Source organism: Rhopalosiphum padi, chromosome 1 (assembly GCF_020882245.1).
Source record: "Rhopalosiphum padi isolate XX-2018 chromosome 1, ASM2088224v1, whole genome shotgun sequence".
NCBI classification, from domain to species: domain Eukaryota; kingdom Metazoa; phylum Arthropoda; class Insecta; order Hemiptera; family Aphididae; genus Rhopalosiphum; species Rhopalosiphum padi.
Genome location: NC_083597.1, coordinates 58,121,857 through 58,137,336, shown reverse-complemented (window position 1 = coordinate 58,137,336; position 15,480 = coordinate 58,121,857). Strand labels below are relative to the sequence as shown.

General features: G+C 26.2%; 1 protein-coding gene across 1 annotated transcript; it reads left to right on the top strand.

The window, feature by feature from the left end:
* Positions 1 to 410: 410 nt before the first annotated feature.
* On the top strand, positions 411 to 13,297 carry LOC132932419 (uncharacterized). The gene is made up of 2 exons (XM_060998791.1): positions 411 to 692; positions 11,528 to 13,297. Exons 1-2 carry the CDS (start codon positions 642 to 644, stop codon positions 13,133 to 13,135), a joined length of 1,659 nt encoding a protein of 552 aa, XP_060854774.1. The 5' UTR covers positions 411 to 641; the 3' UTR covers positions 13,136 to 13,297.
* The last annotated feature ends 2,183 nt before the right edge of the window (positions 13,298 to 15,480 follow it).

Genomic DNA, 15,480 nt, shown 5'->3' with positions numbered 1-15,480 from the left:
AAAGCCTCTCAAAACAATTAACTCAAATAATACTTTATTTTTATCTTATTATGATATTTGTAAATAAATTCAAGTAATACGTCCTACTAAAAATACATATAGGTACATTATATTATATAAATATATTTTATAGAAACACATCAACAACGTATGTTTTCTAAATATTATGTGTTGGTTATTAAGTTATAACATAATACAGTAGAAATAAATACCAAGACTTGAATAAAGGGAAAAAGTAATGACGTTCGGTTAACATTTTTAAATTTACCTTTACGTCAATGAAACTGTTAGTTTTAAACGGAACTTGGTGAGAGGCGGCGCAGTAGTGGTAATAATACACCGACGTGAAGAAGTGGGATAACTCGTCGTATAATACTATTACACTAGAGACATATTACGTATTAATGGATTCGGTGGACTGTTGAGTATGTATACATCTTACACTGTAACCACTAACCGGTCAGTCGTATTTTAGTGACTGATACATTTTGGTCGCGGATGTTCAAGATAAATGATAAATAAACCGTATCATTCGTATACCATTAGAAATATTAATACCGATCTGGTTTACAGTATAACAGTGGTGTGTTTTATTTTATTTTGATACAAGTGCACACGTATAGTGTGATTTTTGGACTAAAATGATTCTTACACGAACGCCGAGTCCTTTGCACCCGTCTAGACTGAATACGGTGAGTACGTTTTTTTTAAACAAATTTTATTTTGAAAAAATTTATCTAAAATAGAAGTCTATAATTTTTTTTCAATGTTAAAAATCATATTAGACACTTTCACTTAGTTAATATACTCTTGATGACCAATCGTGGTTTTGGCATGGCCTTACGAGAGTGAGATTTTCAATATTATAACCTGAGGTAGTTGTAGAGAATAGAAACTAAGCCGGTTATACCTACTTGTTTACTTATTACAACAATTTAGACTAAATATTGTTACATTTGAAAACTCAGTGGTGCAGCTTTATACCTTTTGTTTTGTGTAGGCTTTGGCTATAATAAATTAATCAAGCACATATTGTATTACTATAAGTAATGGTCACCAAAATTAACTTATACATTTATTAACTCTTTACTCTGCATTCACTGATTCTACACAACATCACTGCAATAAATAATAATTATGTAGGTAGATTACATAAATACTAAATTTAATGTATTTATAACATTATTATTTGATATTTTAAATTGATAAAGTTATTAAAATCTAAAAATATTTTATTTAATTTAAATGATTTTTTTTATTTTATTTTTTTTTTTTAGTAATAATGTATTATAAAAATTGAATTAAAAATTAAATAATTATAATAATATATACTTATTTTAAATTGTATTACATGATTTATTATTTATAACTTATGAATTATTTATTACATCAATGTGAAACATATAATACATTATAATATAAACTAGTTATAACTATATTCATTTATATTCCTAGTGGAGCGATGAATGATTGATTTTAAAATTATTTTTTATTTATACCTGCCAACACCTTTTGAAAAGTGTAAATGCTTAAATTTTCAACTTTGATATCATTTCTGGCATTAAAGTGAATCTAAATATTACCTAGGGATTCAGAAGTAAACTTTTTTCAATATTTTCGTTAATAACTCAAAAAAATTAAAAAAATTAAAAAAATTAAAATAGGATAAACTGGAATTTTTACTCAAAACCAGTTTTTAATAAAATCCACTTTCTTATTTTTTTATAATTAAAAAAAGCTTTACTATACTTGATAAGAAATTTGCATAAAATGTTTTTGGTAGCCTTTTCTAATCATTATATAATTTAAAAATATTTTGAATATTTTTGAGCCACTTATTAACATGTATCAAAAATGAATAACAATAATAGTTAAATGATATAATTAATATATACTATTTTAATAACTAAATATTAATAATAATTTAAATGCAATGTATTTGGCAAAATTAATCTTGTCATATTACTAATATTAAAATAAATTATTGTATAATAACAATACAAATACACCTTAATATATACTTAGTATTTAATATTAGACTGGACTGACAGACTGTTGTCTTCGCCCAGAATCATATTTCGTATGCAATGATTTATTATTAAATTCAAATTTAACGCATATATACACTATAGTAATTTACCCAATTACTAGTTATGCTCCGCACCTACTGTAAAACAGAGTGATTATCTACTTCTCTCCTTATTATCTTGTAATATTATTAATTGTTTTTATTATATAATTTAACATTGACTTTTATAAAATGAACCGAACTTATAGATGATCCGATTGAATAGTTCAATAAACTTATGTTTCTATTTTTAATGATATGTTTTGAAATATTTCTAATTTTCTAATGATTACAATACGTATAATAATAATAGTTAGACTTCATAAATTTAGTTGATTGCAAGTGATATGATTGATCTTACGGTTTTTCTAACTATAATATAAGTACTAAAAAAAGGAATGATATTTAACGTTAACATATATTTACCTTTTTCAATATTGGTATTAATCGGTGTTATGTCGTGCATATCTATAGGTGCTATATAACTATAGCTAAAATTATTAGTGTATCAATTATATTTGTATTATATTTTATCATTTAATATTTTCACTATAAATACTAACATTAAAAAATGACACATCATTGATTGATAACAATGTTGTGTGAAATTAAGGTTAGATAGTTGATAATATTTATTAAATTCAAGTTATTAATAGTATACATTAACAAAATATTATTTTGATTTAGTTTAAAAAAAAAAACTATGAAAAATGCATACTAAATAAATTATACCTATACATGTTTTTCATATTATTAGGCTAGACCTCACATTTTTCCAATACTTAATCTAAAAATTTAATTATTTAATAAATGTACATTATATATTAATACATTTTAATATGTACCTATTTATAATTATTAATAATAATAATTATTAGTACATTATAATATATAAATGTATTGTTATTTAATGATGTTTCAAATAAATAAAAACAAGAACTTTTGAAATCATAAACGTTTTCAGTAATGTCATTTCAAAAAAGAGGAAAAACGATGATAAATGTTTCTCAAGGGATGGGATACAAAATAGGGGTCTTCACTATGGCATTTATGAAATTGGAAAACTGACTTTTATAATTTAAACTCTGAGTTTCTGTGATATATAAGATGAACGTAAGATTGTATTTGATACAAGTTAATTTTTTTTTTTAAACACGATTTTACTAAAATACGTATAAATAAATATGGTAAAAGTTACAGTTTGAAATTGTAGCCATAATTTAAATTAGTCTTGGGAATAAATTATTTTACGTATCTAAACAATTTTATAATAAATAACGATGTTTAAATTGTAGTGTACAAATTACCTGTATTACTATTTTATAATTATAATGTAAGAATATTTAACAGGCATTTCTTTTTTAGTATAATTTTTTTCTAAAACAATAATAGTTATAAATTATAATTTTAGGTTTTTTGAGCATGCTCAATGATTCATGTTTAAAAAAAAATAGGTTCAATTTTTTTCAAAATTTTACATGACTGATATCATTCACTTACTATACATTATATTAAGTTATTATTATGAAAAAATATACATAAGTATACAAAATCGTTAAAAAATGTGTTTAGCGTTATTGAACACTTTACACCAATGCGAAATTATTTAAATACCTAATGTAAAAACTAAATATAATACATAAATAACGGTACAATATGTGTAATTCTATACAATTGATTAATACCGAAATTAATACACGGTGATAGCATTGAAAAATACATTTAACAAATATTATTAGTATTTTAAACTTTTTTCGTCATAAAAACTAGCTATTACCTAATGGTATGACTTCATCATTTGGAAACGGATTACTTTTATTGTACACGCAATTGATACCTAACGTAAACAACGTTTGAATCCACGAAAAATCTGACTAACGCTTTGATCAATCATCCTATGACTATTTTTATAGTTTATATTAATATACGTAATATTATTAACTATCGCTATATAAGACCTTTGCAATAGGTAATGTGTAGCTTATATTATATTGTAACTCGTCAAACATAAACAGAAAGATCTGGTCCAGTGTGAGTTTGATTTTAAGTGTTTGTAATATTAAATTGGCCATCTATCTCATTAAATACGATGTTCGTGTTTATAAATAAAAACGTAACATTGTCTCAACAATTGTAGTACATTTATTGTATATTATACTATTCGTAACTCGTAATGTCGCGCGAAAGATCTATTTAATTATGATAGAGCACACGCAGTCTTAATAGGTTTACTATACCTACTCATTAATAATCACAATTAAAATTAAAATAACAGAATGTTTTATTTTCCCATAATAAGTAGGTACGCAATAACAACGAACAAACAATAGGTATCTACGCATCATAATCATTGCTCAATACTTACCACTTTCTCCGCGTTCCTTCGCGCATATCGTACCGTGTATAGCTATTATGATTATTACAATACTATATCATATCGTCGTCATCATCATCGCTGTATATTACATAATATCACAATACCGTATATTCCGTGAGTCGGGTAAAAAGTCGTCGCGTTGTTATCATCGCGGTTGACTGATGACGACTCCTCTGCCGCCGTATAATAGTCATTATAGAATATATTATTATATTTTATTATATTATATTGTACGAGAATCCGCCGCGCCGTCCGGAATAATTAATTTTTCTCTTATTATTATTAAATACCACACAGCTAGCTATAGCGAACGCAGAGATGTCCTCGTGTTTACCAGACGCATTTTTTTTAAAAAAAATTTTTAATGTTTGATCGCTTCAAGGACATCGGGTCAACTGAGTAAAGTGCGATTACGCAAGACGATGGTTTATTATTTTTATTTTTTTACGGTTTTTCGAAACACTCATAATGTTGCGTTCGTTGAATTCTAACTGTGATTCGTTACCAATAATGTATTATAATATATAATACCTATGCATCGTAATGCGGTTGTGGGTATAATGTACGTCTAGTGCACTCCGTTCACATAACGAGTAAAGCCGCTTTTTTAAATCTATGTTTTCATTATCGACATTATATACACTTTCACCGTATACATGACCTTAAGTCTTATACAAGTGCATCGAACTTCGCGTTTCTCACATTACTTCGTTAAATACCTACATCAATCGCCACGTGCAATTATAATATTCTAATGTTTCTAGCTATATGTATACATATATTATAATATATTCTAATTGGGATAGTGATTTGATATATTTTATAGTAAATACATAACAGTATGATATATCTATATATATGTATACATAATATTAACTAATATCGCAATTAATAAATGCAATGATTAATTTAAAGACGTTTGGTCTGCATCGTTTTACCTCTAATGGTAGACAGTCAGTAGTACTAGTATAGCATAACATTATCCTTGGGAATTGAATAATATATCAAAATTACCCACTCAACACTTTCACTCATTTCACTTTCTAACATGAGTAAATACTATCTGCGTTGTCGCATGATATCTATAATAACATACAACAAATGCAACAACTGCAATATTGACGATCGGGTTTGATGAAACTGTTAAAAACCATAGTTTTCCAAACAACATAATATTATAGTATTATATATATTACGTGTATCTTTGTGTTTTTTATCATTATAATATGTCTGGTCTAAACTATTATTACTGTCAATGAAATGGCACTATTATACATATTATAATGTATATAATAGCTTTGTACTAACCCATTCTATTTTATTGTTTGTTCATTGACGCTATCAGCATTTATCATTTTTAACGTTCTCTGCCTGTTATAAAATATACCTTTGTACTATTTTGTTTTAAAGATGAAACGAAACGACTTCCTCGTTAATAAATTATTCAAACAATTATTGACTATGGAGTTTTTGTAAGCATTTACGAGTATTTACAGCATGTAATAATAAATTTACATATTTAAAAAAAAAAAGGTAAAACAAATTATTCTGACAAAGGTATTTTAGTTCAAATGTATTCTTATAAAGTATTGGCAAGTAATTAATAAATATTTATAGAATATAATATTATATACCTATACTTCACAAATTTTTAAAAATAAGGTCGGCAACTCCAATTAGCGCTTTAATCAATTAAATAAAATAAAATCGGGAAAGTTGCTCAGCTGTTATAATATAGTAGGTGACAGGTATCGAATGTTACTCGTCATTGAGTATAGCCGTAAGTATAGGTTACTTAAATGGATATGTTCAATTTTAATTTTAATATAAATCGGCGTATGTGAAGGCTTCTTCGAAGTTCTTACGAATAATATGTTTTGAATTTTAAACCAGAATGGTAACTACTTCCCACCTCCTTTTAATTGTTTTTCTAATTATACAGAACAGTAAAGGGTATTTTTCTTTTGAGTATAAAATTAAAAAATATGATGGTATTCGAAAATTAAGTTATTTTCTACAACAAAATCACTAATACAATATTATAATAATTATTGTTGGTTAAGAATTTTAAAATAAAACAAAATTTTAAATTTGTTACAAAGTTTAATAATTGTTTTAAGATTAGTCAAGCTATATATTATACTATGGATTGCTCTGTTTATTATATTTGAGTAAGAATGTTAAAGACAGAGCTCAGGATTTATAGAACTTAAAATCATTAAAATAAGCGCAAAAAAACATTATTATAAGCACTCAAATAAGCATTTAAAAAACTTAAATTTGTGCAAAAATATTTAATAAAAAAAAAAACTTTTTTTATTGCATGATAAGGTAGGTACTAGACATAATTTGTAACTGTGCTAAAAATAATAAAATTAAAGATTACAAAAAATATTGAAACAAAATGATTAGGAAAAGTTTAAACTAAAAAATAAAAAAAAATAAAAAAATAAATCTTTACATTATAAAAAAATCAAACTTCACTTTTGAGACATTTTGCCTTATTGTTTATAGATTTTCCAAGGGATTTTCTGAAAATATCATAAAAAGTAGAAAAACAGGTCAAAAAAGCAAAAAAAAAGCATTTTCAAATTTCATAATTGAACGTTTTGTAACATGACATACACTTCCATAGCACTCTGCTACATTTAAGTCAATCCATAAAAATAAGTAAATGCTTTAAGTCCTTAGGTATATATATTAAGACGGTTAAATTGAAATATTATTATAGGAATCTAAAAATGTACATTATTATATAATATTATAATATAGGAAAATATACAATATAAATAATATACTCGATAGTATTTTATAACTAAAAATGTGAAAAAGATAATGGAATTTCAATGTTCAAACTATTTTAAAATAATCAGAAAACCCAGGACACCGTTTAGTATGCATTATATTCTGCGTTGATAATTATTTTTTTTATTTTTTTCTAACGTAAAAATACATTTCTTAAAAATAAAGAATTTTTTTTAATAAAAGCGAACAATATTGATATTTTGTCTTTTAATAATACGATCGTTTATCAGTTTTTATCTAGACCTATATGTATATTGTATATATTATATATCCACTGATTTTGAATTAAAATCTAATATAACCTGTATATCAACCTGATATTTATATAAACAGTATAAACTTAAATGACCCTAACGGTTTATGAAAAATGTATTTGTTTAAAGTTTATTAATTTATAATTTCCACATTTCTCTTTGAAATTATATATTTTTATGTAAATATACTTATATTTTACTTCAGTTCTTTTTCAGAATGACTTTCGTCAACTATAACTTGTTGGCATAGACGGTTATTTTAAAATTTCTCTTTTTATGTTTCATTTCTCAAGGAAGATTTGAGAATACATAATAATATATAGTTATAGTAAGACGTAAGGTATATACATAGTTTAAATATATAACATTGTGAAAGTTGTATCTAGTAAAACTATTTGGATTAAAATAATTTAGATTTTGAGTAGAGTAATGAATGCATTGGTTTAATAATAGTGTGTTGTTTTAATTTTATATTCTGTTTTTTTTTATCTGATGTTTATCTTTTAAGTAGAAAACTTCTTACTTTGAAAGAGGTTTCAGGTAGTAAATAAAATCTAGTTTGTACTTAGGGAAATAGTACTTTTTAAAATAATCGGATAAAGGATTGGCAAGTGGGTACCGTTTTGCTGTAAATTATAGGTGTTGAATGAGTCACTGTAATGGATGATGTACTATATTTTAATTCAATAAAATGTGAGTATACAGGCTGTAACAGGACTATTTAACAAATATAGTAACATTTTTAATGGAAGTTTGTCAAATAGTCTTGGTACACATTATATACGAAAATGATATTGAGTGAGACGGTCTGAAAACCTATATTATTTATCGTATATATGTTTTTGGATATATAACTACTAAATTAATTTATTTTACTATGATTTAATTAAAAAAAAAAATAACTTCGCATTTATTATATTATTAGAATCTATTTAATTATTGTAATAATATAATATTATTATTATTGTAATTTACTTTTGAATTAATGATACCTTACAGTAAATAATGTAAAATAGTGTGAATAGGTTCATATAGTAAATAAATAATAGCTTAAAATGAATCTGCATATTTTGATCATTTAACGCGTAATTGTATTCAATACATTGGTAGCTTGGTAATTAATAAAAGTTTTAAATCCACATGAATAATGATTTTGAAAAAAAAACATTAATATCGTTATTCACGGTTAAAATAGCTGATTTTGTCCAATTTCGAACTACAATTAATACACCTATATACTAACAATAATTATGTTACTATATTTTTTAGATTTTTTTAGTTCAAGTATTAATTACGAGAAATATTGAATTACATTTTCATAATTTTTACCTTAGCTATAAAAATAAAAATAGAAGATTTTATAGATTTTTACTACAATAAATACTAGTTTGCAAATTTTAATTTTTCGTGATTTATTAATATACATATTCGAAGAATTTCATAAAAATTTAAATTTAAAATACATATAAAAAAAAAATGTGCCTATCACAATACATGGATTTTTATAATTTTTACAGATATAAGAACATCTTTTATAGGATCTTGTGTTGTTATAAATTTTATTTTGTTTTGACCGAAATAATTTTTAATTGATATTCATGGAAAAAATGTTATAAATAACTTGTTACCGATATTCACAGAATTTAAAAAAAAAAATTTTTCGTGCCTATAAATAGCTCAATAAGAGTTAAAATATTTTGAAAATTTTATAATAAATAAAAAATTATAATATAAACATTTAGTGAAAATTTAAAGAAACAACGAATATTCGTTTTTGAATTACAAAAAAAAAAAAAAAAATTTACTCTATCAAAAACTGGTTATGCATAAAAATTCCCGTTTTTCTTTAATTTTTTATTATTTTCTAGATTATTTTAATTAATACTGATAATTTTTAATTTGACCTCTCTAATGAGTCTAAAGTAAACTTGCTAAGTTTTTCATCCAAAATCACCCTTAAATTTGAAACTCAAAGCATTTTATTAACTACTTATCGTGTGCATACGCAAACGCATACACATAATTTGTGTGACCTAACACACTTGTAAAATCAATACATTCATCGCTCCGAAAAATCAAAAATAGACGGAGAAGTTAAATAATCACTGATGTTTACTACGTGTCAACTGTCGAGTATACTTCGTTATTAGGAAAGTCACTGTAGTCTGTAATATATTAATGAAATGTGAATTCAATCACAAATCACTATAAATAATATGTTCAAAGATTTCGAGCTATGACAATCTATCTGCTTATATTATTATAAGAATATAATATTTCATAATATTATACGTTTTTTTTGATATTGCTATATGTATAACGTGTTTTAGTAATTTATTTTACTATTAGCGTATTATGGTAGCCGATTGATATAAATGTATAATAAATAATAATATATTTATAATTAATTTTTTATTAGTTTTCATAGTGATTGAGAAAAACAAATTGAGAAATACGAGAATTTTACTTTAGTAAAACAAGTTTTCGTCAAAATCGTTTTTCTTATTTGTCAACATTCAATATATTTTTATCTTCAAACGCTTATAAAAAATTATTTTGGGTTTACGCTTCCACTATAGTGACCTACTCAATGGCGATGTACACTTGACATGTCCTATTGTACAGCAGAGCGCTTACCCACTTGACGGCTTTTTCCACTTTCTTTTTATTGGATTTTTTTATTTTTATTGTAAGTGCCTATACAGTTACATAATATAAAATTAATGCCATTTAACCCATAATTTATTATTTGACGAATATTATTTTTTTTAGTGCTGTAAAACCCTATTTTATTACATCGCAAGTTTAAACTTTTCTACATTTGACTATGGTAACTGATGTAATAATTGTTTATGCTAAATACATATAATTCCACGAATAGTTAAAAATATTGCGATTTTAATTAAAATATTATATTATTGTTTGACATCTAGGAATGACGTACACAAACAGAAATAACAAGTATTTCACCACGAGAGAGCGTTACTATATTCCCCTCGTATTATAATATTTTATTCAACTTCGTTCTAAAAGTATAGATAGTGCTACAATGTTTGCATTTTAAAACATAATAATATATATGGTATAACACATTGATACTGAATAAAGTTAATATGTTTAAACGTATTTAATAAGTTACGTACACAGGAATGTTTTTTAATGTAATTTGTCGAATTTGTACATCAATGGTTGAATAGAGAATATCAAATAATATGTGCATTTTATTTAATTATTGATAGACGCCTACTTATTTGGTAGGTACTAAGTAGTTAATACAATTTAATACAAATTCGTGAACAAATAAACATGTTTAATATAAACAATATTAAACTTTTATGTTTTTCTTAAAATAATTTACTTTGAATTATTAATAATAACTAATACAGATTATTACTTAAAGCTATAATAATATGTTTAAATATTTATGAAGTTGATAAATTAACGGTTAAATCTATCCTAACGATAAATATTTTAATTACCTAGTTAAATTATTATGCATAATTTTCAAGTATTAAAAAAAAATTACTTTTTATTAGCAATCCCATTAATATAGTTATTGACTGATATATTATATAATTTCCTATGATATAAGAACTATATTAAGAGTAACATACTTACAATTATAGAATATAATTATTAAAGAATATTAGATCTAGGATTATAAGTATCAGTAGCTCGTATATTAAATTATAATAAATATAGACTTACCAACTCTCAAATTAATTTACGATTATCTGATAGATAATATGCTAATATGCTACTATTAACACATACGTCATACGAGTAGGTAAATACATATCTCCTAAAAAATTAATTAATCACATTTCAAATAAATGACTTAACATTGTTAATGTCATTAAACTATTGTTCAAGGTCTATCAATTTGTTCTAATTATATTTATTTACGTTACAATTATATAAAATACTTTCACCCGCTTTCGACCTTCATTTTATTTCTTTTTACGATTCCTGTTTATGTTAATTTATTGGCAAATCTAATAATATTCGTATTTCTTGTTTTAGGCTATTGCACTGTTGCTAGTCTTTATTTCACTGGTACGTGGTTTCCCGTTAAATGGACAACAACTCGATTCTGCAGTGGAAGGCGTACAGAAATATTTGGAATCATCTGGTTTTCCAAAAATGACTCGTGGTGAAGTTTTGGATTTTTTAAACGATTTTTCAAAGAACTCTCGAGTAAGTCGTTCAGATAATAATGCACTAAATGTGAAGAAAGACATTACGTCGTACGTCACACCACAACCTGATTTTGAGTACTCAAAAACACAAATGCCACATATACCTAATGATGCGACAGAAAATAAAACTCCTGCACCGAAAATCCCTAATGGTGAATCGCCACTTAATTATGGATACCCAATGAGCTTAAATAAACAAACAGACCAGCCACCGCCATCGTCCACGCCAACTATATTTGTGACAGTGCAAGACGGAAATTTAACAAGTGATAAAAGAACTGAGATTATGTTGCAAGCAATGCAAGGAAGAAATGCACAGAAAAAAAATATCGGCCCTTCTGTTGATTTAAATGCATATACTAAGTTTAAGAAAATCCCCGAAGCCAGGAATTTGAAAATCGACGACGATATGAAAGATTTTCTCAACAATTTCGGACTATTAGATACTCCGAAATCGGGTAAATCGATTGATTTAAAACCCAACGAACCACTAAGGCGAAATGACGATGCCGCCGTCACAGAAACTGTGGACGAAAAACTATTGAAATCAATTCTGGCTGAAACCGGCAATAGCGGAGTAAACATATCGGAGTTCCAACCGCTGCTCGAAAGTGCATCGACCTCCCGGGACCATGTGTTCAATCCGTCCGACTCCAACGTCAAAACTGTAGATATTAACAGGATAGCGAAAATAGTGGCAAATATTCGACTGTTGACCGATGATAACAATACTGTTTCACTTTCGCAGGATGCTATTCAAAAGAAATTAGAAAACATAACGGAGGCAATATCTGCTATTGATCAACCTACCGACAACAATAGTGCATTTAACGGGTACGAAGTGTTCTTCGACGATAATTCCAAAGAAGTCGATTCTGATCTGCCAGCGTCACAATTCGTTCCGGTGACTCAAACTTTGACCCAAGCACAAAATCCACCCGATCCTCTGTCCACCGATGAACTTCAAATGCTGTTGGAAAAGAATAAAAACGACGTGAAACGTCAAGAGCCAGCGAACGACACGTCCGTAGCAAATATCTCAACCTCTACCGAAGAATCAATACCTGTCGCCACGTCATCAGAAACTGTTGTAACATCCGTAGTCACTGATTCGTCTTCGGAAGCAACGTCGATAGAAGTAACGTCCGGCGCTAGCGCACCAAGAGATTCTTCTACAGTAGCTGATACAAACCCAAGTCTATCGCAGTTGGCCGAATCGTTTGGCGGAGGCGAGACCGCCAGTAATCCACCACCGGCAATCGATGAATTAATTAATACACCTTCACCCGAACGACCGAAGAACGGTTTGTATTTCTATGTGGACTGGAACTCGTTTTTGACAGTCAACGGAGGTCAAAAAAATCAAGTTAACTTGAGGTTTGCGCCGAAAGCTGGGAACCCAAATCATTTTATCAAGGTCAACGTACCATAATCAGTTCTAGACGCTATATTAAATTATTAATCTAAATAATATACTTACTATTATGTTTGGCTCTTTCCGAGATGCCGTTTACTAAATACGCTGTACAGTTGTACTATTTATTATATTATTGTAAATATAGTTTTAAAAATAAAAAAAAAACGTGTTCTATACGACTATACCTAAGTATAGTTATGTCGTTGAAATAAACCTACGCCTTTATTATGCTCATATCATTTTTTTTTTTTTTTTTTTTATAATAATTATTTGAATTTTATAAATAAAAATGTATATGAATATATGTATATTTGAGTGGTGCCCATAAAAATTCCCGGCCCCCAGACACCACTCGAAATTTCCTTTTGAAATTTTACCAGCTACAAACATATTATAGTGAATAAAAATACCACGCAAGTGCCAACAAACGAATGCATTGCCCGTTCGCGTAATAAGTGCTAACCCTCCATTGAAATATTTCTTCAATTCGCCCCTAGGTTCAAAGCCCCGCCCATGTTAGTGCCGAGTAACGACTTTTTTTTCCTATTTTATATGCCAGAATAATTATCCGCATTAATAATGCCACTAATGAGATCGAGAGGAAGTGCTGCAGTACCTACCTACGCGTATATATAGTTTATATAGGTACCTATATACGACACGTAATATTACGCGCGGTGCAATCACTGCAACGCACATATGCACATATACTGCAACGCACGAACATTATTATTTAAAAGTATTATAACCATACCTATACGCTATGCGTTAATGTATACATATATATATATATCTATCACTAGATTAAAACATTATATTTATGTATACGTATAAAATAATACTATTGATTATACACCTTATAGAAAATATTTTAACATACGAGTACATATGAATAATATTTGTGATTTATAAAAACGTAAAACATTCGCAGTAATGGATGTATTTATCGTTTATCCTGATACTAACCACTAGCCAGAGTAGTATTGAAAACATTATTTTGTTGGCCATATTATAATAAATGACGTGAATCAAATAAGCAAATTAATAACCACAGTTGTGAAACAATTTCAAGTTAGCCTATATTATATATTTAGTACTTATGAATATTATAACAATTTCAAAACTTCGTTAAAATATAAATTATAATTTAATATTTCCTACACTAAGTGACTTTATATAAGTAGATACCTACATATATAGAGTCACTTAGTGTCAACATTTCAAGTTCAACACTCGACACTACATAAATTAAGGATTTAAAGCCAAAATATAATGGTGAAAGTTAGTATTCAAATTTTAAATATTACTAATCTAGGATTTAAAATAGGAATGAAATATTTTTTTGATTTACAGTATGTAATTTAAATCTGTACATTTAGAAGCGAAAACAATTCATAAAAGATTTCACAACAGGCTAACCGCTCTCACTTTAATCATCTAATCAAAAATCTCTAGAAAACCCTTAAGATGACTTAAGCGAATTGATGACGTGATATAATAAACTATTAGACTAAAACATTATACAAAAAATTAAAAATTAAAGTTAAGTATATCAATTTATAACATATTATATTAAATAAAATAATTTATTAAAATCACATTTGTGATCAGTGTAATCAGTGGGTAACATCTTTTTTCAAAATAATTTATGTTTATATTTCTTTGTTACTATTACCTATAGTACCTATATGCCTAATAATTGTGCCTTAAGGTACAGATTGTATATTTTTCAAATGAAAATTGAAAATCATAATTTTAGTAAAATAAAAGTTAATTAATTTTCATTTAAATATGATTTATAAAATGCATCATTATAATATATTATACACATTATAAATATTAACTATTCTGTATTATTACTTATTTTTTCATCTGATTTGACACTGTATAATGAGTAATGAGTATAGCATATGTTTTTTCATATAATATAAAAAAAAAATTATTAGAAAAAACTTAAGTTCATATATAAGTGTAATATTATCATACGACGTAGGTTCTTCTTATTAATAAGTTACCTATTAATGACAATTATTTGTAATTACATAAAAAATATTTTCGTGAATTGAAGGTTAAACAAAAAGTCATGCTCTTTTCACAGTTTTAATTTTTTTTTTGGAAGCTACCAAAAATGATACGTAGGTATTATTTTAATGGTATCATATTTAAAATTATAATTAAATGTTTTTGGAATAAACTTATTTGTTCAACATTTGATTTTTATAAAAATAGGTAACGCTTCAATATAAGACCAAAAATATTCTTATTCGGTTCAAGACATAAGACGTCAATGTGAAGTACTTGAAAATCAAAGATTGGTGAATTTGAATTTCTTATTGTATACCACCATATTCTGTAGCGTC